The 22,687-nt window shown below is 40.1% G+C and overlaps 1 protein-coding gene across 1 annotated transcript in view; it reads right to left on the bottom strand.

Annotated features, from left to right (window-relative positions):
* Positions 1–22,687, bottom strand: part of CNTNAP5 (contactin associated protein family member 5) — a 295,991-nt gene that overhangs the window by 195,359 nt on the left and 77,945 nt on the right. Inside the window, exon 3 of the mRNA XM_037398285.1 lies at positions 20,667–20,860. Within this exon, the coding sequence (XP_037254182.1) occupies positions 20,667–20,860 (194 nt within the window). The remainder of the gene's footprint in view (positions 1–20,666; positions 20,861–22,687) is intronic.

The raw sequence follows: 22,687 nt of genomic DNA, 5'->3' as shown, positions 1-22,687 counted from the left end.
AGGAAAGCGTATTTTTGAAGTTACTAGCATGACTACTAGTAGACTCTTTTTACAGAAATCCCTGCTGGAGTCTGAAAATGTAAGTACAGACTCTGTCTGAACTGCAGAACAAATGAACCTCAGAGGCATCCTCACTGTTCTGGCCCTCTGTTTGTGCCCACTGTGGGGTCTTTTGGGACGTTGTCGTGTGCCTCTCCAGGCAAATATACCCAGATTTCCAGTGGCAATAGGCAAGCCAGGAAAGATGGCAGGGAGGAGGATGATATGGCTCATGCTGATGTTCAGGCTAGGCAAGGTGAGAGTGCATGGGTGGATGTGCTCTATAGTTTGTCCAAAGTCCTGTATTTAGGGTGGTTGGACAACCTTATGAAATCTCTTAGCTTATGTCCCTCTCTCTCTTTCTCTCAAAACAAACAAACAAAGAAACACCACCACCACCACCACCCCCCCAAAAAAAAAACCCAAAAAACACAACCACCACAAAAAAACCCCATCAGTTTCTTTCATCACCCCATCAGTTTCTTTCATCATAAAGGTCTAATCTATTTTTAAGAACACTGATGGGAGTGTTTCACTTCACTTCCTGAACAAACAAACAAACAAACAAAAAAAAAAAACAGCCAAGAGAAAACAGATTTAGGCTTTGTGCATTCATCCAGCTAAACTGTGATTAGACATGAAATGATACCTGATGCGTAAAATACTGTTAAGAAAAAATGAGTTATTTTCTTATATTTGACTTCAGCTTTCTGTAAATCTTCAGGTAAGCTTTTTTTTTTTTTTTTTTCCGTGTTCATGGTCCAGTTTCTCCAAGTTTGGTTCTTGCCTATCTATTAACTGGGTAGCAATGGTAACGAAGTGTTGAGCTTTACAATAACAACTCTAGCACATCAGTTTAAAACAAAAGTATTTGTGTTAGTGCAAACAATTGCTCGTAGTGTAGATGGCAAGTCAGTATGCCTTGAAACAGAACACAATACTTCTGGAAAAGATAATGGTATACTGTAAAAAAACAAATGTAAAGTGCATATCAAAGACAGAGTAGCTAATTATCTTGAATAAGGATTCAGTGCCCCACCAAGCTATCATTGCAAAACATGACTTTCATTAATATAATCTGGAGACAGCGGGCAGAAGAGACTTTATAAACAAATTTCTAATGGTGGGTGAAAGAATTGTTCTGCCAGGAGCTGGTATTTTTCTTGGACTCTGCAAACACCAGTATTTTAATAGCCCAGATGCATAAGTAACCTTTGGCATGTTTGGGGAGGTGGGGTGGAATTAACACTAGCTCCTTTCTGAAAGGATTTGTTTACCCATTGTTTTGTCATGGGACCTAAAAGGTCAGATCCAGCCCTGATCCCAAGAATCATTACATATTTCTTAATGCTTCCAGGCCACTCAGATCATGAAAACTAAGAAAAACATTACAGCATTACTTCAGAGGGTATCTGATAGCCTCAGGAAGAGGAAACATCCCACTTGGACACCTGGCAAGAATGCAATATAAATCTAGACCTACATGAATCTGGGCTAAAATTCAAGCAAACTTTGTGAAGTCATGCTGCAGTAATCACACAGAAGAATATTAATTTGCAAATTGATGATTAGCCAGCAGTGATGTAGGAAAGTTGAAGGTCATGGTTTTGCCCAGAAGGCAAAAATAAAAAAAATCACACACACAAAACCACATTAAAAGCCTCTCTCTCTCTAGGAAACTCCAGGACATGTCAAAACTTAAACAAAAAATGGCAAGAATCACAAATAAATTATAAGAAAAGACAAAGATATTTTTGTACTACTGCTACAGTTTGCAATGTTTATTTTTTAAAGTGAGCAATAACTGGATTCATAATTCACTAACAGCACTGCAGGGTGACATGTTGAGAATTGATGATAAGGTATATTCATCAATATAGTAATGAACTTAAGAGGCAGCGTGCAATTTAGGATCCTCCCAATTTTGTAGCCATAACATTTTATCAGCTTAACAGACCTTTTCTTCTCCATTTAGTTTTAAATATAAAAAGAAGAAAAAAGAGAGAAAAAAAACCTCATCTGCAATGTTTGCAGGCCCCTCCCCAAACGTTTACTAAATTATATTATCTATTAAAAAAAATTTCCTCTCTGATCAAAAGATGAAAAAGAGTAGAAGTCAATACCAATATATGATAAGATTTTAAGGATCTTACAAGCATCTATGTACACAATAGGATCCTTTGGGGCCTGTGTTCTCATCAGCCAACAGTGCATTGTTCAAAGTACAACCCCCTTCTTTCTCCAAGTCCTGCTTCTTTGGCCAGGATGCTTGTCAGAACATCCTTCGGGAAATTCATGGTATGTCTCACTCTTGTACAAATGTTTTCAATGAGAGCGGCTTAAAAATTGGACAACATTGGTGCTAGTTGATAATAGTGACAAAATCACCTGGGGTCAGAACTCATATTGGAGCAACCAAACCCAAGCTATTACCAAAGCTTGAATAAAGCAAATTCAGACTGAACTATGGCATACTAGCACATGAATAGCATCATTCTATACGTACTTCCAAAAAGTTCTCTAAAGTTTTGCTTGCTGCGTAGCAGGTTCACAGGAACATCAAACATTAGTAAAAAACTGCAGCACACAAGGACCAATGAACCCTGGAAATGAGCTTTGCGATCACAGAATGAATCGCAAGGTCCAGTATAACAGACAGAAATGAAAGCTTTACTTAAAGCTTTCTTTTTGAGTAGTGGACCAGAATTTTCAGTTGTATCCTAAAGTCAAAGGAAAATGAAAAAACCTCCTCTCTAGACATATGATTAGGTCCTCTAGCAAAATTAGGATGCCGTGACTTTCAGAGAACTAAGTTTGATGAAATCAAGATTATTTTTTTTCCCCTTTGCTTTTATTCCAGAAGACTTGAGTTCATGCTGTTTCTTATGGGACTGGCACCAAAATATTCCCTTAGCTACTTATCAAAGTAAGTAGTAAAGTATATCTTTTTGTCTTCACTACTAATGTTTAGTAGCTATGTGGCAACAAAACGTGCTACAGAAGTTAATGAAAACATTACAACAAATAGTACATATGGAAATTACATCCAGCACAACCTTGAAAGATGAAATAATAGAAGCAGCAAAACTACACCGAAGGGAATAAAAAGAATCAGAAATGAAAGGTGAAAGAAAGAGGAAGGGGTTCTACAGGAGCTCTGCCCAACAGTCTCTATAAGCAGGTGAGTGAGTGGTCTAAATAAACACTGAAATATGCTGATCTCCATGTGAAGCAAACAGCTTCATTGGCATAACGTCCACCATGCCCCCCAACAGCACCTGTTTTAACACCTGCCATTTTTCTAGCTTTTATTTTCACCCATAGTTTAGCTTTTTACTGAATAAGCAGCCTCCAGAGTATGGTGCCTTGCCTCACAATATTCTGCTCATCCCTCTTTAGAAAAACACAAACCAAAACCATCCAAACAACACCCCCCAATACATGAGAAATATTGTTTTAACAGATTTGTTACCTTCCCATTCCACCAGCTATTTCACCCATACGAAAATTGAGATTTTATGCTAGTTTAGGTGTTCTGCTCAGTGTCACTGACCACCTCACACCTCGGTATGCCACAGAGACCCAAGAAATCAGTGCCTGCTGCAGATTTTTAAAGGTTATGTGTACAACACTGAATTGGCCTCAAAATGCACACTGACTAAGCAGCCTTTTCTCCTCTCTTGCTCCGGAATGTCAGCCCTACTAAATAGTAAACACAAGCAACTAAGCTCCCACCCCTAACATGCTTTTCTCTGCCTCTTCCTGGGAAGTGTGAGGGAATGAGCCGTATGACTGGCAACGCATAGTTGAGGTGAGAACAAACAAGCAAAGACAGGAAATATTTCTTTGTTCCCTTATGCATACTTCCAAAAGGTTCTGATCTACCATGCAGCGAGGAGGTGTCTCTGGACCCCAGCAGGGGAAAAAGCCAAATGACAATTCAGGATGGCCTGAGTGCAAAAGCAACTTGCACAAAATAGCTCTGAAGTTTTGTAGTGAGCTCTGGAAACCAAGACACTGAAGGGCACCGCTGTAGCTCCCACAGTGAGAAGACTGGCAGAGGAGACTATTTACGCCACTTAGTAAAACGCAGGTACATTTGCTCAGACAACAAGTGACTGAGTGGGTTTAACAAGCACGATAATGGCTCAGGATGTCATTTTGATCTGAATACATAATAAAAGGGGATCAAGAAAAGGCTCAGGTTTTGAAGTGGCCTTGCATATCTGCAGCCTAATTAAGACTGATTTTGCCAACCCCTGGCTCAGAACACGAGTCTTCTGTTTGCACTTGGTTTCCAGTAAAACATGTCAGCTGCCTAGACATCGGCATATCTTCTGCAGGAATTACCCACACAGAAAATACGGTGGGTTCAAACCTGGCCTGAGATGGTTATATACAAATCCTATGGGTTGCTATCTTTTAGCTTTAGATTACTCATGACAAGTGCAATCAATAAGGCTTGTTAGCTTGAGGCTCAGAAGGGCTGTAGCTATTTTTTTCATCTTAGCCTGTATGCATAATATGACAGGGTGGTGAGGAGGCACAGATGAAGCATTTTGTTATTTATGACAATATCAGTCAATGCACTCTATTACCAAACGAATTAGGCAGCACTGCAATAACTGGCTTTCCGGCTGCAACTTTGGTTTTTAAAAGTTGCACATAAGAGAGATATTGATCTGCCCAAGTCTACTGTGATTTTATTACTATTCCTTCATGATGGAACAGAGTCCCTTCTACCACTGCCCAAAATTTATGTAACCATAAAACTAGAGTCATCTAAAGATTCACAAAAGGACTTGAGCAGATTAAAGCCTTTGAAGTTCAAAACTGTGATTCTAAACCTCTCAGCAAAGCATCTAGTTGACCCAGGAGATTTCTAAACTCTGACCATTTAACATGAAGGTTCCCCAATTTCCTATAGGTCTCTTTCTCTGGATGTCCAGGACTGTAAGTCTATGCAGTCAGATATTTTGCTGCTGCCTAACATTGGACCTAGTAAAGGTGGACCTACTGAACAGCGTTCTCTGACGCTAGCAGTGTCTTTGGTGCCGTTACAAACAGAAATGGCCTAAAGAAAAGAACATGACAGGACCGCGGTCAGCAGGTGGAGGGAGGTGATCCTCCCCCTCTGCTCTGCCCTGGTGAGGCCACATCTGGAGCGCTGTGTCCAGTTCTGGGCTCCCCGGTTCAAGAGAGACAGGGGAGGGTCCAGCGCAGGGCTACTAAGATGGTGAAGGGACTGGAGCATCTGTCTTCTGAGCAAAGGCTGAGGGAGCTGGGCCTGTTTAGCCTGCAGAAGAGAAGACAACAGGGGATCTTATCAATGCATACAAGCATCTTAAGGGTGAGTGTCAAGAGGATGGGGCCAGGCTCTTTTCAGTGGTGCCCAGTAACAGGACAAGGGGCAATGGGCACAAGCTGAAACACAAGAAGTTCCATCTGAGTATGAAGAACTTCTTTACCTCAAGGGTGACAGAGCACTGGAACAGCTGGCCAGAGACAACTGTGGAGTCTCCTACTCTGCAGGCATTTGAAACCCGCCTGGACATGCTTCTGTGCAACCTGCTTTAGGAGAACGGGCTTTAACAGGGGGTTAGACGATCTCCAGAGGTCCTTTGCAACCCTGACAATTCTGTGATAACAAGAAACAGGTACCTTGGGAATGAAACATCTCTGCTCATTTTCAAGTCAAGGAACCTGGATTCAGCTCTGCCTCTTCTCTAAAGGAAGCCTCACCATAGAGCCATAATTTCTCCTGTTGTTTGCAACTACTAAAAAAGCTATTTAATTCTGGCTTACTGAGCCTGAAGACCAGAAAACAACAGAGAACCTGAATGCAGCTCTGGGCCAAAGCCACTCACCTTATCATGGGAAAACCTCAGGAGATGAAGCATTTCATCTCAATTGGGTTGCTTTCACCCCTGAAGGAGGTCCAAGGCATACCAAAACCTAAAATAGCCTAAGGTTGCAGGAAGTGTATGGCTGCATAAAGATGAAAGATCTGTGTGAACTGAACAATACAAATGCTGGGATTTCAGCTTTTAATCAGCTATAAAGAACATTAGGGAACTTCAGCCTATTTGCCAAATCTGAATTACAGTGAACCCATTTATACAACTATGGGCTTGAAAGAAAACAAGTGTAATTGGACCAGGAAGGTAATGAATAAAATATGATAAAGAAATATGTCTAATCAGTAGATTTAAGACAAATTGATAAAAGACAAGCCACAGGTCACTATCTAGGGCTGCTAGACATCTAGGACTGACTGCACTGCTATTTGATCTGTGGCATTGTGATGCTTTGTTTATCACTGTGCCTGCTGCTCTCCAGACAAAGAAACCCTCTGAGACCATTTGGTGCTGCATCAAGTTTTGTGCCTGAATGCATAAGGGTCCCTAGAAGGCAGCAAGAGGGCTCTAGTTATTAGATAATGTTACAGAAAACAGCAGCAAAATTGGCGTACAACTGTGCAATTGTGTGGTAATATCCAAAAATTTGGCTATATATACCTGGACATCCACCAGCTACCCTTTAGCATGCCTCTTTCTTTTCACACCTCAAAGCCAATGGCATTTTCAATTTTGGTAGAGTCTTTTTGGGGATGGTAGAAAGGTAGGATAAGTTTTGTGGCAGCTGCAAAGTTATCAAAAACATAGTCTAGGATAAAATAGCTTTATAAGTAGCATGGGCTTTGGAGGCCATGAAATCAGCAAAAGTTTTCTTTGAATGACAATACTGGGATGGGAACTACCAAGGAAAGGCTTTGGTGGGCTTGGAAGCAAATATGAAACCTGGAGCCCCCAGATTCAGCCTAATTTTAGCACTAACCATCCAGCTTTTACACAAGTAAAATGCAGAAAAGGTGTGCTCTGAAGTGTGAATAGGCTTATTTTTAGATACCTACTGAAAGCATCTCCAAAGAGGAACTGTAGGTGTCTTCCATGTGAGGGTTGGTTTGGTTGTTGCTTTTTTTAAACCTGGAAGAATAAACAACCATTTCAATCGATGACAACGATTCTGTTAGTGTAAAACCAACTTTGATTTGGTGTATGCAGCTAGAGGAAATTTGCTTCCTTCCACCTCCTTTTTACAACCAACTGTATGAAATAAGAACCTGGACTAAGTCCAAAGGACTAAACCAATTATGATAAATAGCTAAATTTGTGAATATGTAGAATCAACTGATCATCACATAATTACTTACACTCCTGAGGCTATGGTAAAATGTGGCAGCAGAATCATCGTTATTTTCATCACAGTAATTATAAATCATCATCACGGCATTCTTGCAGATATGGCTGGATGAATGCCACCTGAAACTCTGCCTTCCCTCTGTGTCTCAAATTTGCTTCTCCGCTGTCCTATGAATTTATTTTTACACACACAACTGCTCTGCATGTTTGCCAATAACTCTTCAAACCTGCCTTAACTATCTGTGAATCTTTAATTTCAGAAGATTATTCCTTGTCAGATCACAATTTCTGTTAACCTTTATAATGATGTATGCATTGCCACGTACACATATTTCTTAGACTGAAATAGTGCACATATTTTACAAGGCTATAACCAAATAATGTCCATGGATTATAAACACAGTTTGAAGGCTTATAAAGGTACCTAAGGCTAAACACTAAAAGCTGACCTCCAGCTTAGTAAAGGGGGAAAAAAGAAACAAAAGTTAGGTGAAGGTAGTGAGAAGTCAAGGCCTTATTTCATAGCAATGTGCTGTTGCAGCTTGTTTTAAAAATCAGACTGCAGGTATGCATTTACTTCTAACAACTCTGGCTAATCACAAAACATAGGCAGGAAGAAAGCCCCTCAAGATGAAAAAGTAGGCTGAGAAGGAGTTTTCCGGGGGGGGGGGGGGGGGGGGGGGGAATAGCAAATGAGAAAACTAAGTGAGTAACTTTCAAGATCAGCAAGTGTATAATTGCATAGCCCTTACTCTACAATATGTTATGTTCAGTACCTAATTACAGGTGTGGGATGAAATCCTGGCATCAATGGAAATTTTATTAGTTATTTGGAATCAACATTTCAGATTTCCTCATTTCTAAATTGTTATGCTTCATGGCTCATTCTGCAAACATAAATGCATGAGTTAAGTGCCCATATGTTTGCCAGATCACGGGCTAAAATCCTTATTCAGATAAGTAGTTACTTGCACCTGAATAACCTCACAGATTTTAGAAAGCATTGTTCAAAGTCAGTTACTACTTGCTTTAAGTAGAGGTAACAGAAAGTGGTCCCACTAAACAGGAGATACTGAGAACTTCCAAAACCTCAATAACTGTCTTTAGATCTTTTTCCACTTGCTAATTTCCACCAAAAAAATAAACAGCCCTCTGAAATCTATAGGAAAGTATAGACTATTTAGGCTTTAATCTTTGCTATACTTTCCACTATAATACATACTCAAGTTGGGGACGTAACCAAAACAAAAGCAGTCTAAGGTCTAATGTGATTCAGTCTAATGGGACAGATGAGTTGGTAAGGGAAAAAGTAAAATGAAGGGGGGAAAAAAAAAAAAAAAAGGAGAAAAAAAAGGGCTGTAGGTAGTGGGTTTGCAGAGAAGGACGGGGAAGAGCATGAAGGGAGGAGTTGAAAGATGCCTTTTTCATTCCTGCAGTACACAAAATTCCCCTCCTCCTACAAGAAAATTCAGCAGCACATCCAGAAGCTACTAGACATGACCTCCATGGCCATCAGATTTCAAAGCATCAGTTTCTCAAAGGGTGACTGTCTTTCCCTTTCTTTGTGCATGTTTGAGCCCCACAGGCTCCGCAGATGGAATGGGAGAGCACATTTGAATGCTTCCTGCTTACTGTACTACCTAATCTTGATATTTACTGCCAAGAAGAAGCTGCTGCCTGTAGACATGTCAATCACAAATTATGTAACTGCTATATAAATCACAACTACTTGAAATTTTCAGAATCATTCTGCAGGCATAGCTTATGCTTTGGCTGAATGAACTTTGTTATGGTTTGCTGGGTGTAATTTGTTAACACAATGTGCTCTCTACAGAAGTCAGCTGCATGCTTCAGCTCTCTGTGCTGACGTAAAGAACTAAGAAACTTGGGAAAGGGTCTAATTCTGGTTAGACATTACAAAACTGTTCTCTACACAAAAAAACCCTCCAAATTTTGATTTTTCCTTCTAGAGAAAACAAAATCAAGAAAGGGCTACATAAATCAGTCCACGAGCTCCAAACCTTCTTCAGCATAAATTATTTATGTTTTGTTTGTGTGCTTGCAATCTTGTAACAATGAACAAGCTGAAATTAGAAAGTTTAAAGAGATAAGAGAGTGTTTATAAAGGGACCACATATTGCATACACATAAAAGCCTGAATATATGCACCTGGGACACAAATAAGAAGCAAGGAAAACTACCTATTTTAAAGACATGTAATGAACACAGTGAAAGATGCTTAACCAATGGTTCCATAGTAAAAGAACTCTGAAGCCATGAGGTTGAAATATTTCCTAAATTTCTAAAGAATAGTTTTTTCCAGAGATTGCTTTATGGGAAAAATACTGAAGTGTGCCCTCTCCCTTGGAAAGAAAATTCTTTTCCCTGAAGCACCAGACGATGGAAAAAAGCAGTAACTGAAAGATATCCTTCAAAGAGGATAACTCTTGGTATCTGCTCTCCTTGCTATACTCTTATCTGTATTTATTCACCAAGTAATAGACCACAGAAGTCTTTTCAGAAGGCATTTTTTTCCAACATTTTTTCTTTCCTTGTCCTATTTTTTTTTTAACTGAAGTCCAAATGAGAAAGCACCAAGAAGCATCTCTTGAGCATACACAGCTTGCAAATATAGCCATTAATGGACACTGCTAATAGAAAGATCTAGTTCACAGGGCACACATATATTATGTGTGGCATACAAATTTTGTTGGTCTAAAGAACTCGACAAGGAGAGCTGAGCAACTGTGGACCAGCTCTGTAGTGCAGCGTGAGCATCTGTGTCCGGCGGCTACCAGGAAATCAGAGATTTGGGTCTGACAGAGGATGTAGGGGACACTTTAGATGTTTAGGAAGACTCCCAATGACAACAGAACATAAAATAGAATTAGAAATCCTGGATCCAGAACTCAGACTGCAGTTTTCTTTTGTTACTACTATAAAACTCCTGCCTCGTAATCTCAATTCTTCCCCAACACCACACAAAGAAAATACTTGAAAGCATCAGCTGAAATTGGCTATCATCCCAGAGCCAAAAGGACCCGCGCCTCTTGGATTTGTGGGGATTTATTGAAGGAGATTATATAGAATTGCTAGGCATTGCCAGAATTGCTTTAGTCCTCAAAACAGTTCCCAAGTGGAAGTTGTAAAGTTCTTTCGGATCAGCTTTCTTAAATAAACTGCCACAAGTTCAGATGCTTTCTTGACTTTCTATCGAGACATAGACCCTCCTGAGGCAACTATGACACATATTTTAAACGGATAGGTGTAATTTCCAAATGGAAGCTACTATAAATGAAATCATTATTTTTGAGAGCTGAACCTAAACAGGAAATACTCCAAGGCAGTCAGTCTTTCCATATAAATTCTCCCAAGTCTACCAAATCTCATCTCAGGAAAGCAAGAATCTTCTCCAGAGAAGATTTGTCCATTCTTATCACTGATGTGGGAGTCTCCATATTTAAAGTAAAAAGAAGTGACTCACATTAGATTTTTGCCAAGTAAAACAGCTTAACTAGTTTTTATTTGAGGCAAAACTCATCTCTCCTCCAAGCTGTAAAGGTGTATATACGTGGCACTTTTTGTCATGTTTCCAGGACTGCCTTTCTACCCCGAGCTCATGCATACATTCCCTGAAGAATGAAAGTTCTTCAAGTAATACTACTTCAGGATTTACCCTCTATCTTGTTTTGCTAACACTTCATTTTATCTTTGATTACTGACTCCACAACCGTAAGCTGAATCCCGCAGAACAGGTGTATGCAGCTCCCCAAAAGTGTCAGATACATATTAAGAAGTTTCACAACTAAGTTAAATTTCAAAGAAACATGGACACACTTATTTATTCTGCAGATACTCATTTTTGTTCCTACATTTTTTTGGTACCTCAAGGGATCGTCTAAGGCAGGGGTCCCTCAAACTACGGCCCGTGGGCTGGATACGGCCCCCAGGGTCCTCAATCCAGCCCCCGGTATTTACAGAACCCCCCCCAACACACCCCCTTACTGGGGGTTGGAGGGGAAACCAAGCAGGCGCAGATGACTGCCTGCCACTTCATCCGCGCGCCGGCCCCCTGGTTAAAAAGTTTAACGACCCCTGGTCTAAGGATTTCTGTCCTTCTCCATTCTCCCGACAAACAGCTTTGAGAATCAAAAGTACAACTGGTATAATGGCCTTCAGGACTTGGCAGTCCTGGGTTAACGGTTGGACTTGTGAATATTAAAGGTCTTTTCCGACCTAAATGATTCTGTGATTTAATGATTATACAAGTGTTTTATAAATTCACATGCATTAAAACTTGGAAGCCACTGAAAGAACACAAAATATACATCACACATTTGGAAAGGCAATGTATTAGAAGAGGTCCTCCATACTAAGAATACTACTTGTATTCATTTTTTAAATTATCAGGAATCTCACTAAATATTCTTTCTTTTTAATTAGGCAACATATCTAATAAAAAACATTAAATATTTCTATTTTCTCTGTATTAGACATTAAAGGAACAGTGTTTCCAGACTTGGCATATTTCAGTACAGGCACTGGCATCTAAAAATATCAGATAAAACTTGCTTCTAAATGAGAATGAAATGAAATAATAAGAACAAAATGAAAAAAAGTTCTTTCTGCAAGGTAAAAAGAATCTCCTATTTTTCTTTTTTTTTTTTCATCCTCTGAAAAATAAATCCATATTATGCTGAAATTACTGAGGAGGTTGGGAGGGAGGAAAAGGCGTATTTCCAACACTGTAAAGATTATGTCACTACAGAATTTCTGGGTTAGCACAAAGACAAGAAAATTTTACTTATCAGACAATTCTAACTGCATGGCTCTTTGTGCTCTTTGTATTATCTTATTTATTTTTTAAAATATAGAACAAGGTGACCTCAGTTTCTACTTTATACATCAGTTAAGTAGAAAAAGTAATTGGTCCCTGTCTTCATTCAAGGAAGAACTGTGAGGTAGACTTCTAGCCAGTACATTTTCTTACCTTTACAGTTCTGGGATGCCCAAAGAAGGCCCCAGCAACAGCAGTAGACTCCCAATCAGAACATAAAGACATGCAGCAGAATACCCACATAACTGAAGAGACTTACAGAACATGGGACTTCTAACAGCCTAAGAAAATTTAAATACATCAGGGTCCTCTACCTATCATCCAGGCCCTTGCGTGATACCTGAGATTTTCCATCTCCCCACCCCTGCTCTGCCACTGTGTGAAGATCCAATCTTAATGTTGAAGAAAAGTTTCTGTAAAGACAACCCTTTCCCAAGAAAGAATCTCAGAAATAGTTTGTAGGGGCCTCTTTGCAGCTGATCGGTGTCTAGTAGTAGGAAACACCAAGTGTGTTAAATGGAAGTGAGACAGAAATCTGCTAACCAAGGATACAAGAAGGGGATGAGCAGAAATAAGAGCTCCTTGGTTTCTGCTGATACTGAAGATGTAATGAAAAAGGCCTTTATTCCAGCTTAGGCATTATAGGTCACTACCTATAGCTTTATCTCTCTTTGTCTGTCTGTCTCCTTCTCTGTGTCCTCATCTCCATTTCAGGTATCACGGTAATTCTGTCCTTTCTCCTCTTCTCCTTTCAAGGTGCTCACCAGTTTACTAGCACATCTTACCACTAAATCTGGTGTCTATATAACAAAACGCTATCAATGTTTATTATCTTAAAATCTCAGTCATAAAGTGGTTTGCAATGATTTGTTTACAGCTCGCCTCTTCTTTGTATGTGCCATTTATGCTAGCCATAAGCAACAGGTTTCTACTTGTCTGTTCATGACCTTTTCACTAAAGGAATAATACAAAGTTTAGAAAGGACTCAGAGCAAAATAGGTACAAACTTGTAACAGTTGCTCAAGACCTGAACACTGCAAGTAAAACCATCAGAGCTGATAACCTAGTTATTTATTCAGATTAACCTAATCTAAGAGTGATTTAGTAGAAGTGATACACTTTTCAGCAGCAGGACAAGCTGTCTTATTTTATAGTACATGATAGTACAGTAAGAGTGCTCATGTCAGTCAGTTTCCCAAAAGAATTGGCTGTTAAGACAGCTAGAGCCATTCTCAGTTGTTACAAAATGTACCACACAACTGCAAATAAACTCACTAAGACCTGAGCTCTGGAAGCATATGGACTGAAGCACTATTTGTTCCAGATGGATTTATAATTTGTAAAGGCATTTATTTATAGCTTCACATACCATAGAACGTGATTTGCAAACAAGAATAATAAAACTTGGTCTACTCATATAAAGGAGTTGTTGGCTAAAATCCCCATCTGAGAGGAAATGTCCCCTGTTTTCCACATCAGTCATCTCAGCATGCTGCCACTAACATTTACTCTCTTAGTAGATGCCTGGAAGGGAAAACAATAGCTTTCTGGTGGTAGCAGACAGATCTGCTGGAGACAGTTGGAAGACATGTTTTAGGGCCAGACTTCACCAACCAGAACCACGCCATCCACTCTTTCCACTCCAATCCATTAGAGCCAACACTATGGAGCCATACCCTATAGTCCCTAGCATGAAGCAGTGGAGAGTCAAGATCGTACAGAAGATCTAGGATGTAGGAACGAGAAATCAAGGAACATGTCACAGCCTTCCTGTCCTAAATGGTTACAGAAAAGGTACATTTCAGGCAGCTTGCAAAGGAATAAGAGTAGAAGGTCAGTGATGATGGCACAGATGGCAAATAATCATATTTCTTGTAGTTTCCTGGGTCAGGGTGAACTGCTGCCAAATACCAAGCATGGAGTATTACTGAAGACATTGCTGATGGATATCATGTTAATATCAGCATTAAATTCTCTAGACTCCACCTTAATATCACTTTACAGTTAACCAACTAAAAAAGCACATTGTAAGGTCACAGATTTCATACAAAATTCAGTTAGCTTAAGGCTAACTCAAGTATCTCAACACTAGAGGGTAATTTGCAATCTAAGTATATCCATTTTATTCAGGCATAAATCCATACAGAGCGCACTTAACAAAAACAGATATACTGACACTTTGAATTATCCTCCCAATGGGAGAACTGTCCTGGTGATAGCAAGAAAGACAGATTTCCTGAGAACATGCTCAAGAGGCCAGGTTTGCAGCCAGCTCAGTAAGTTAAACCAGAGCTAGAAGCAAATCAGTTATATCCAAACAGCATCTTGGAATCAGGCAGTCTTAAACTGGAACAGTTCTACACACAACAAACGGATAATGGCTGCCTCTTCAAAACCTGTAATAGCATAGCTCTTACAGGAGAAGCAAGGAGAACCTTTGAAAAACCTTGTTTCCCTGCAGCAAGGCTGAATTGGTTCCTGCGTTCCTACTTGAAAGTAGCAATCTGGGGTTTTCCTTCTTTGCTTCTTAGGGCAAAGGTCATGGAAAAGGAAATAATCCATAAATACTTGCTGTTTAACACCTATTTGCCTGGCAATAATTAAGGTGCATAGAAGAGACTAAATATATCTGAATACTAGTACAGCAGGAAGTACTATAACAAGACAAGCAGAAACTCATTCTCTAATCCGAACAAAAAATGTAGGTCTTCTCATTGCTACAGGTAGATTTTTGCTCTGGCCTTGCTTGGAGGGCGTTAGGACTAGGAGCTAAAAGATGCTTTAGAATAAATTAGCACAACTATAGATCTGTCAAGAAGATTAATATTCTAACTATGTTCACGATAATTAACTCACCAAAACAATTCCACAATCATTATCCAGCTAGGGTAGAAATGGGATAAGTTTACAGCACTCCTGTAGATTTATAAGCCAATTAAGAGCAACCCTCTAGATTTCATTAGAAAAGCCTCTGGTCCGGCAAAAGCTCACACATGCAAGTAAGAATTTTCCCAAGGAAAGGGGATGCAAAGGATCTTCATCACCTCTGTTAAACACTTTTCCTGCTCCCTTGATAACTGCATATTCCCAATGCATCTTCAGCCTCCTGTCCACTCTCCAGCCCTTGCACAACACCCTCGCGCCTGCAAGAGGGATTGACATTGTGGCACTTCTCCATGGGGAAAGCTCTGCTCCATACCTTGCATGATCCAGATACCATGATCCAACACCAGAGATGCACTTCCTATCTTGTGATCCAGCTTTGGGGTTAGGGTTCACAGCCCGCCTTCCACCTGAAGCTATCTTCTCTCTTCCATGAGGAGCTGGACAGCAGATGTGTAAGAAGCTTCATCAACAGCCAGCTCCAAACTTCTGCTTAGTAAGTGCAAGCATGTGCATGTGTTTGCACAGCATATGAACTATGTCCTTGCTGTACCACTTTTCCCCTTCATTGCCTTTCTGCACAGGTTCATTGCTCTAATGTAAAAGCCTTCTCTACCACTATCAGAACAGTCTCCCTTTATCTCCAATTCCATAACTTCCCCTTCTCCTTTCAAAACTTTGACTAAATAACATGTCTTTTTTTCCTTTTGTTGCATACATCTATGCTTGCTCCATCCTCTTTCCTTTGTGTCTTTCTGCATAATTGCATTTTCCAGCTTTGTAAAATACTCTTCGATACAGATAGCACAAAAATTGCTGTCTAAAATGAAATAGCATTGTATCACAGCCCAGACTTTTGTCCCAGTAATATACTAAATTTGGACCGACTCAAGCTGTAGCGTGTATGCAGGTAAAGTAAATTCTGAATTATTCAACACTTAAAAACACTGGAAAATCATTTACTTGTTACAAGCAATAAGATTTATATTTTATGTCTTCCAATCAATAGCTAGTGTGTCCACACACAGCTGATTTATCCATATTGAAAATATAATTATAAGTCTAGTTTGCTCTGAACCACAAAGTCCTTTTGTAACAAGATTATTTAAATACAAATGGGGTTGGAAAATTGGTTTTAAATGGCTAATCTGTCTTGTCTTCAACTCCAGCTGCAGAATTTACTAACATCATAAACACAGGCTGAGTGAAAATGTAAGAGGTTTTCTGATTCTCCTCGCGATCTGTCTATGCAGCTCTCATTAATGGTGAAGTTGATGGGAGCTGCATGCATGCCATGAGAGGAGGCTAATAAGCCTTGTAATCTCTATAAAGAGAAAGGGATTTTTACTAGTGATATGTCATATATACTGGTGTGCAAACATCTGTCTTATCGGCAGCCCAATAAAGAATTTATGTACGCAGGTCTCAGATGCACTGAAGGACACATATGCCATATGGGTGGACAAAATCTATACCCAGATGGCTGGAAAGAACTCCTCAGGAGCACCACTTGCAATATGGAGCATCAGACATTTGTGAAGACATGATTAGGAAAAGTTTCATCTGGGTGGATTTACTCAGGGATTATGAAAGGAACTACTTATTGCTTTCCTGCTGTCTCCACCAAATGTGGCTGGTGGCCCATGAAATGCAGCAGGGAAAAGCTGTGCCACTACATCCTCCTCCAGGGGAGCCCTGAAGTGCAGCCAGCTAGGAATATGCCTTAACTTTGTCTCTGGGTCATGCAGATAGGCTGGGAGAAACTACGGTTCAAATCTGACTTGGATTGAGTAGAGATTAAGGATTTCTGCCAGTTTTAGTTTAACAGACATAGTGGAGAAGACATTTCAAGACTATTTTCCTTTGCTGGAACGCAGACAAATTAAAACAGAAGTGAAACCTCAAATTTCTACTTGAAATCAAATGCTTGCCTTGAAACCCAGGTGCTTCTTGCACTCTTCTTTTCGTATATTCCATACATGTTATTCTGTCAAATGGTTCTCCACATAGTTATATTGCCTTCAGAAAACAAACAGATTCACCAGACTGTCTAGGTCCTTTATACTGGTACGTACTCCCCTTTCAACAGCTGCAAGTGAATGTTGTCACCAGTGAGCAATCAGTGTGAGATGCTCAGTAATATCCATATAGTAAAGCACAAACTTCCAGATAGTTTTACTGAAGTGGAAGCTGTATCAGCAAACTTTACAGGTCCAGTGCATATCAATATGTTGTATTGATACAGTAGACAGCATCTAATGATCTCCAGGCAATAACGATTTAGGTTTCACAGTCTCATCTGAGCTATATGAGTCAGTGTTGACCACCTCTTAAGTTAGAAATGGCACAGCTTTCTGAAACAAAAAGCAATAAAGTGGGTAAAATGCTACTCCTTTTAGCTGTACACAAACATTTAAAAGGACATCTTAAAAAAGCTCAAAGTCCTGACGGACACAGAAGTACTAAAATCGTGTCCCTAAAGACAGCGAAAAAAAGATTCAAAGTTAAAGTCTGTGGAGGTGGGGGGATGTGTTCCCCACCCAGCCATCTGAGATTTCTGAACATTTTCCACAATAACCTGAATTTTAACACCTCCACACCCTGTGCACGAGAGAGAAGATGGTAACTTGCTACCTTGCCCTGACATAGGAGACTCTGACCTTGAAACCTGCTTTGAAAGACCACCCAGCCATCACAAAAAAAGAACGGGAAGAAATGTTGGTTCTGGCTGAGGTAGTGTCAATTTTCTTCACAGTAGCTGGTATGGGGATATCTTATGTATTTGTGCTGAAAGCAGCGCTGATAATTCAGGGATGTTTTCATTATCGCTGAGCAGTGCTTACACAGGGTCAAGGCCTTCCCTGCTCCTCACCCAGCCCCACCAGCGAGGAGGCTGGGGGTGCCCGGGAGCTGGGAGGGGACACAGCCAGGACAGCTGAACCCAATGGACCCAAGGGACATTCCATACCATGTGGCATCACACTTAGCAATGAAGTAGGGAGAAGGTTGGCCGTGTGGCTGCTACTGGGGGACTGGCTGGGCATTGGTCAGTTGGTGCTGAGCAATTGTTTTCATTTGCATCACTTGTCTTTCTGGGGTTTTGTTTCTCTTTGTTATTTGTTATTTTCCTTTTCATTACAATTTATCATTATTGTTGGTAGTAGTAGTATTTTATTCCAATTATTAAACTGGTCTTATCAGGAGTGGCTCCATGTGCTGGAGCAGATGCCCCGGCAGCCCGCGGTGAAGCCCCCCGGCGAGGCGGGCTGTCCCCTTGGCCCATGGAGGGCACCGGGGGAGCTGATCCCCCCCCCAGCAGCCCGGGAAGAAGGGAGAGGTGGGGGAAGGTGATTTTAAGATTTGGTTTTATTTATTACCCTCCAGTGATTTGATTGGTAGTAAGTTAAACTAGTTTCCCCAAGCCGAGCCTGCTTTGCCCGTGACGGTCACTGGTGAGCGACCCCCTGCCCTAATCCCGGCCCAGGAACCTTTCGCTGCATTTTCCCTCCCCGGCCCAGCTGAGGGGACAGGCAGAGCGGCTGCGGTGGCACCCGGCACCAGCCCAGGTCAAACCACCACAACAGCCCACTTCTATTTTAATTTTGTGTTATAAAAAGAAAACCTAAGGAAAAGATAACTGCCAATAAAACAGAAACACTGCAACATTTGAAATTATAATTCTGTACACACTTCTGAAAGCCTCTTTGACTTGCCTCTTTGTGCTCTGAATGGTTCTCAAGATTTAATTTAATTCCATGAAATAAATCCAAAAGAACCAAGAATAAAGAATCAACTTTCTCTTTCGTCAGAATAAAAATTGTACAGGAGGAATTCTTGAAATTTATTAATTCCATGGGCAGACATATAAGCTCCTAGGTGTTAATGAGACTTGCCAGTTTAGGCAGACTGTAGAGTGTAATGAAATGTCAAGTAAGCCAACTCTGGATTTTCACTATTACATACTCCCAACAGCAAAGTATGGTGATGCATCCTAACAATCCCTTCAAGTCCTCTGTCAGGGAACATGGAGCAAATCTTTCTTCTGGACTGGAATTATGTTACTAGCTCACATGATCAGTGTGACTTTTAGAAACTAATCTGAGGGGAAAAATATTCAAACCTTTCCTCAGTATTACCTTTTGCACATCCAAATTCTGTTTCATTTTTCCTTAATTACATACTAAACCATCCTCTGTAGCCTATGACTATTTCCATTAGAAAAATGTAGAAAAATCACCCCTGCAGAAAGCAAGCTTCTAGACCTACTGAAGCTTTAGAAGTTGGGTCAGGGTCTGCTCTGACTCAACTTCATGCCTGACCACTTAGTATAACAAGATGAGTTCAGGGTCTTCATAAATCCTCATTACATGTTAAATGCCTGCTAGGTTTGTTCTTACTCTAGTGCACAATATTAGGTGCCAGATCAGAAACTCACTAAAATGGATCCTTAGGGCATAAAGATTTGCTATGGTAAATTCTACTTTTCAAGTTTCCCTTTAAGAAGAAAAATTTACTAAAGAAAATAAAATGTCAACAGTTTACAGAATGGAAAAGGTCTGAAAAGTTAGACATGTAATAAATTAATTTGTCTTAATATAATATTTTAACAAAGCACATAGTGTTTTCAGGGAAAAGTTGTCTCTCTAATGGAAGAGGGATTTAATTTGCTTTCCCTAAATCAAACCATGCTAAAACAAAGACAGTAGCAATGCAATGGATTTTGAAACTGTAGAAGTTAACCTCCCTGTACATGCAACCCCACTGCCTGCAACACGCTCAGGAGAAAAATTAAGCAGCCCTCCTCCCCTCATCCTGCTGCACCACTACTCTCCTCATCTGCAGTCATTATGTTCCAGAAGCAAAATCTGCTTTTGCAAGACAGCATTTAACCTGGGTGTTAACGACAGAAAAATTTAAGACAAACCCAGAGACTACTTGGTCACCCTTAAAACATTCCCTTTTGTTTTCATAAAGGAAATGTTTCATTTACCACCACATACTGTTATACTACCATGACTATTGATCCTCAGAACTACAAAACGTAGCACAGTTTACAATTCACTAACAATTCACATTTTCCATGTGAAATGAAGACTTTTAAACTTCTGCATCCACACCTGAGGTGGCACCGCTACCACGCACAGTCCTACTGACAGCACCTGGCACGGCCACACATTGAACTTGCAACACAGCAAGCATCAAGTCTGCATTAAAATTTTAGGAGAAGCCTTGAGCACTTTTAGTGTATCTGCTAAGTCATCCCACAACTCCTGCTGCAGCTCCAGCCTTCTCCAGCCAAGGAGCAATTTACCACCCACCTCCCCCAGCACGAGTTCTGTTGTTCTGGCCAGCATGTGTGCATAAGACAGTTCATTTCTGTATTTCCTGAGGAAAGTATGTAGGTGATTAGCCCCATTTACCCTGGTGTGCCTGAATCAAAGCCAACCAAGGCACAGAAGCATGCAGGTCATTTTGAGTGCCCTGAGCATCCTCATAGTCTGAAAAACAATGTAGTCCTGAGGGCCTAAACTTGTATTACAGACAGTCAATGACATAACCCATTTAGATCAAAACACCCTGTAGAGTCACTCTGATCCACTCTCACCACTACAGCACTCCTCTAATCTGAAACCAAAGCTGTTTCTCCAAATGCCAAAATAAACCGAAACGAGAAAGATCTGGCACCACGCACAATTCAGACCTACCCAGATGGTGTCATCTTGTCTGTACTGTTTCCAGTTGCGGCCGGTGTCGCTGAACATCAACATATAGCTGGTTACCCAGTCAGAGCTCCCATACCTGCCCTGGGTGGCAACCGCAACAATCTCCACTCTATCTCCCAGATCAACCTGGAGCCACTGCTGCTCATTTGAGTCCAGCGGGGACCAGCCACCAGCTCCTGAAAGATTAGGTAAAGATAATTTAGGTGACAATGACAGTACAAGAAATTATACTTCAGAAAGAGCCATGATGATATTTCAGGTCATCACCGAGGAGTCTACTTCCCATACATAAAGCTGATTGTTCACATTTTTGTATTAGGAAGTATGGTACATGAGGTGTGCTTCCTTTAGGTTTTCTTAATCAACCTGAAGTTCATAAGAAATATTGAATTTCTATGAAATTTTAAAGAAATTTATTCTTTATCAGCTGGACAAATGTCAGTGAGGTTGGCACATCTTCAGTCACAAAAAAATGTCATATCTATCCCCTCCTCACATGCTTGTGCAAATCTGGGAATACTGATTTCTAATTTCTAATTGGCTTTGACATTTTCTTTTTTATTACGTTTTGAAAGACATGCAAAAATATTATCTTGGTTTGAGCTCTATTAAGTATTTGGAAGAACAGTTTAATTACAGGTTGTAAACGCACTTCAGATAATACATTGTAAAGCTAGAGACCATTTGACTGAACAACTAAAAGGACTGCCTTCACACTGGAAAGTAGTCTCTTCCTTACACAAGATGCTTGTTAAGTGAACATGTATTTTATCTTGAACAAAAGAACAAACAAGCTCTTTGTAAGGACAGATAGAAGTCGCAAGCTATCCACTTCCTTGATCCACTTCTCCATTCAGGAATAGAGACTTCAGAAGTCATAATCACAAGGAAGCTGGTAGCTTGTAACTCATCTTTACTTTTAAAGGACAAGTATATGTACGATCCCTTGAATTCTTTCGGAGTTAAGGCGATGAAACACAGAACAGCAACCACTGCTTGAGTTTCACTTCACTCACTACAGTAAATGTGAGCTTATGCTTAAAGGCAAATCCTTCCAGGCTGAAATATATTATTTTATGTCCTCTTGCTTTCTTTTATACCCTTAAATTATAGGCTGTGTTTATTTTAACTTGTTTCTACTTGCACACATTTAATCTCTGTATACATTCAGCATTCACTTTAGCCTTATAACGCAGCTATGAAGAACACGGAAGCCTGTTACTAAGTCTCCAAAGCAGCAAATTTTCATGCTGTCACTGCTTCTGCAACCCATCATCTTGTTTGCTTTACCATTATTAGTAAAGTTTACTAAAGTACTTCTGTGTGATTACAGTGAACATAATTACATCGGGAAGGAAGGGGAAATACAGAGCTGAGAGCAAAGCATTAACAATTCCTCATGTAAACCACAAGAGTAATTCCAAATTGTTTCCAAACAAAAAGCATCACTAAACTTTAGTTATAAACAGCTAGATTTACCTTAATATTTTAATCTTATTAACTGCTCTCTCTCCAAGCTGCTCCATGAAGAGTTTATTGAATTAAACTGAAGTTGAAAAATCAATAAATGTGGTTTATATCAAAGCACTCAATTTCAATAACTTAAAAAAAAAACCAAAAACTGGAATGCATTGTCTTTTTCAACTCACAACTGAAATTCCTTTCTCTAAGAACAGGTATTAGACTTTTCATTATTTACAGTTCATTAAGACAGGACTGAGTCCTAATTCCTGAAACAGAAGTGTGTTTATTCTGTAGCTTGAAATGAGTATTGTCCCCGCTCCCCTGGATGACTCAGTTTTCATTCCTCGACGAGAACTCTCGAGGGAAAGCAAACCAACTGGAACCAAACCAACGCATACTGCTTGCTAGTGCCGTGCTTTGCTTTACCTTTTTCAATTACAACAGAAGTCTACATGTTTGTTGTGATTATTTTACCTGCTTTAATTAGAACACTCTCCCCTATAAGCATGCCATGAAAGACCTAATGAGAATATTAGGAA

This window comes from Falco rusticolus, chromosome 8, assembly GCF_015220075.1.
Source record: "Falco rusticolus isolate bFalRus1 chromosome 8, bFalRus1.pri, whole genome shotgun sequence".
In the NCBI taxonomy this organism is placed as follows: domain Eukaryota; kingdom Metazoa; phylum Chordata; class Aves; order Falconiformes; family Falconidae; genus Falco; species Falco rusticolus.
The sequence above is the reverse complement of the archived record's forward strand: the minus strand, read 5'-3'. Positions and strand labels throughout refer to the sequence as shown.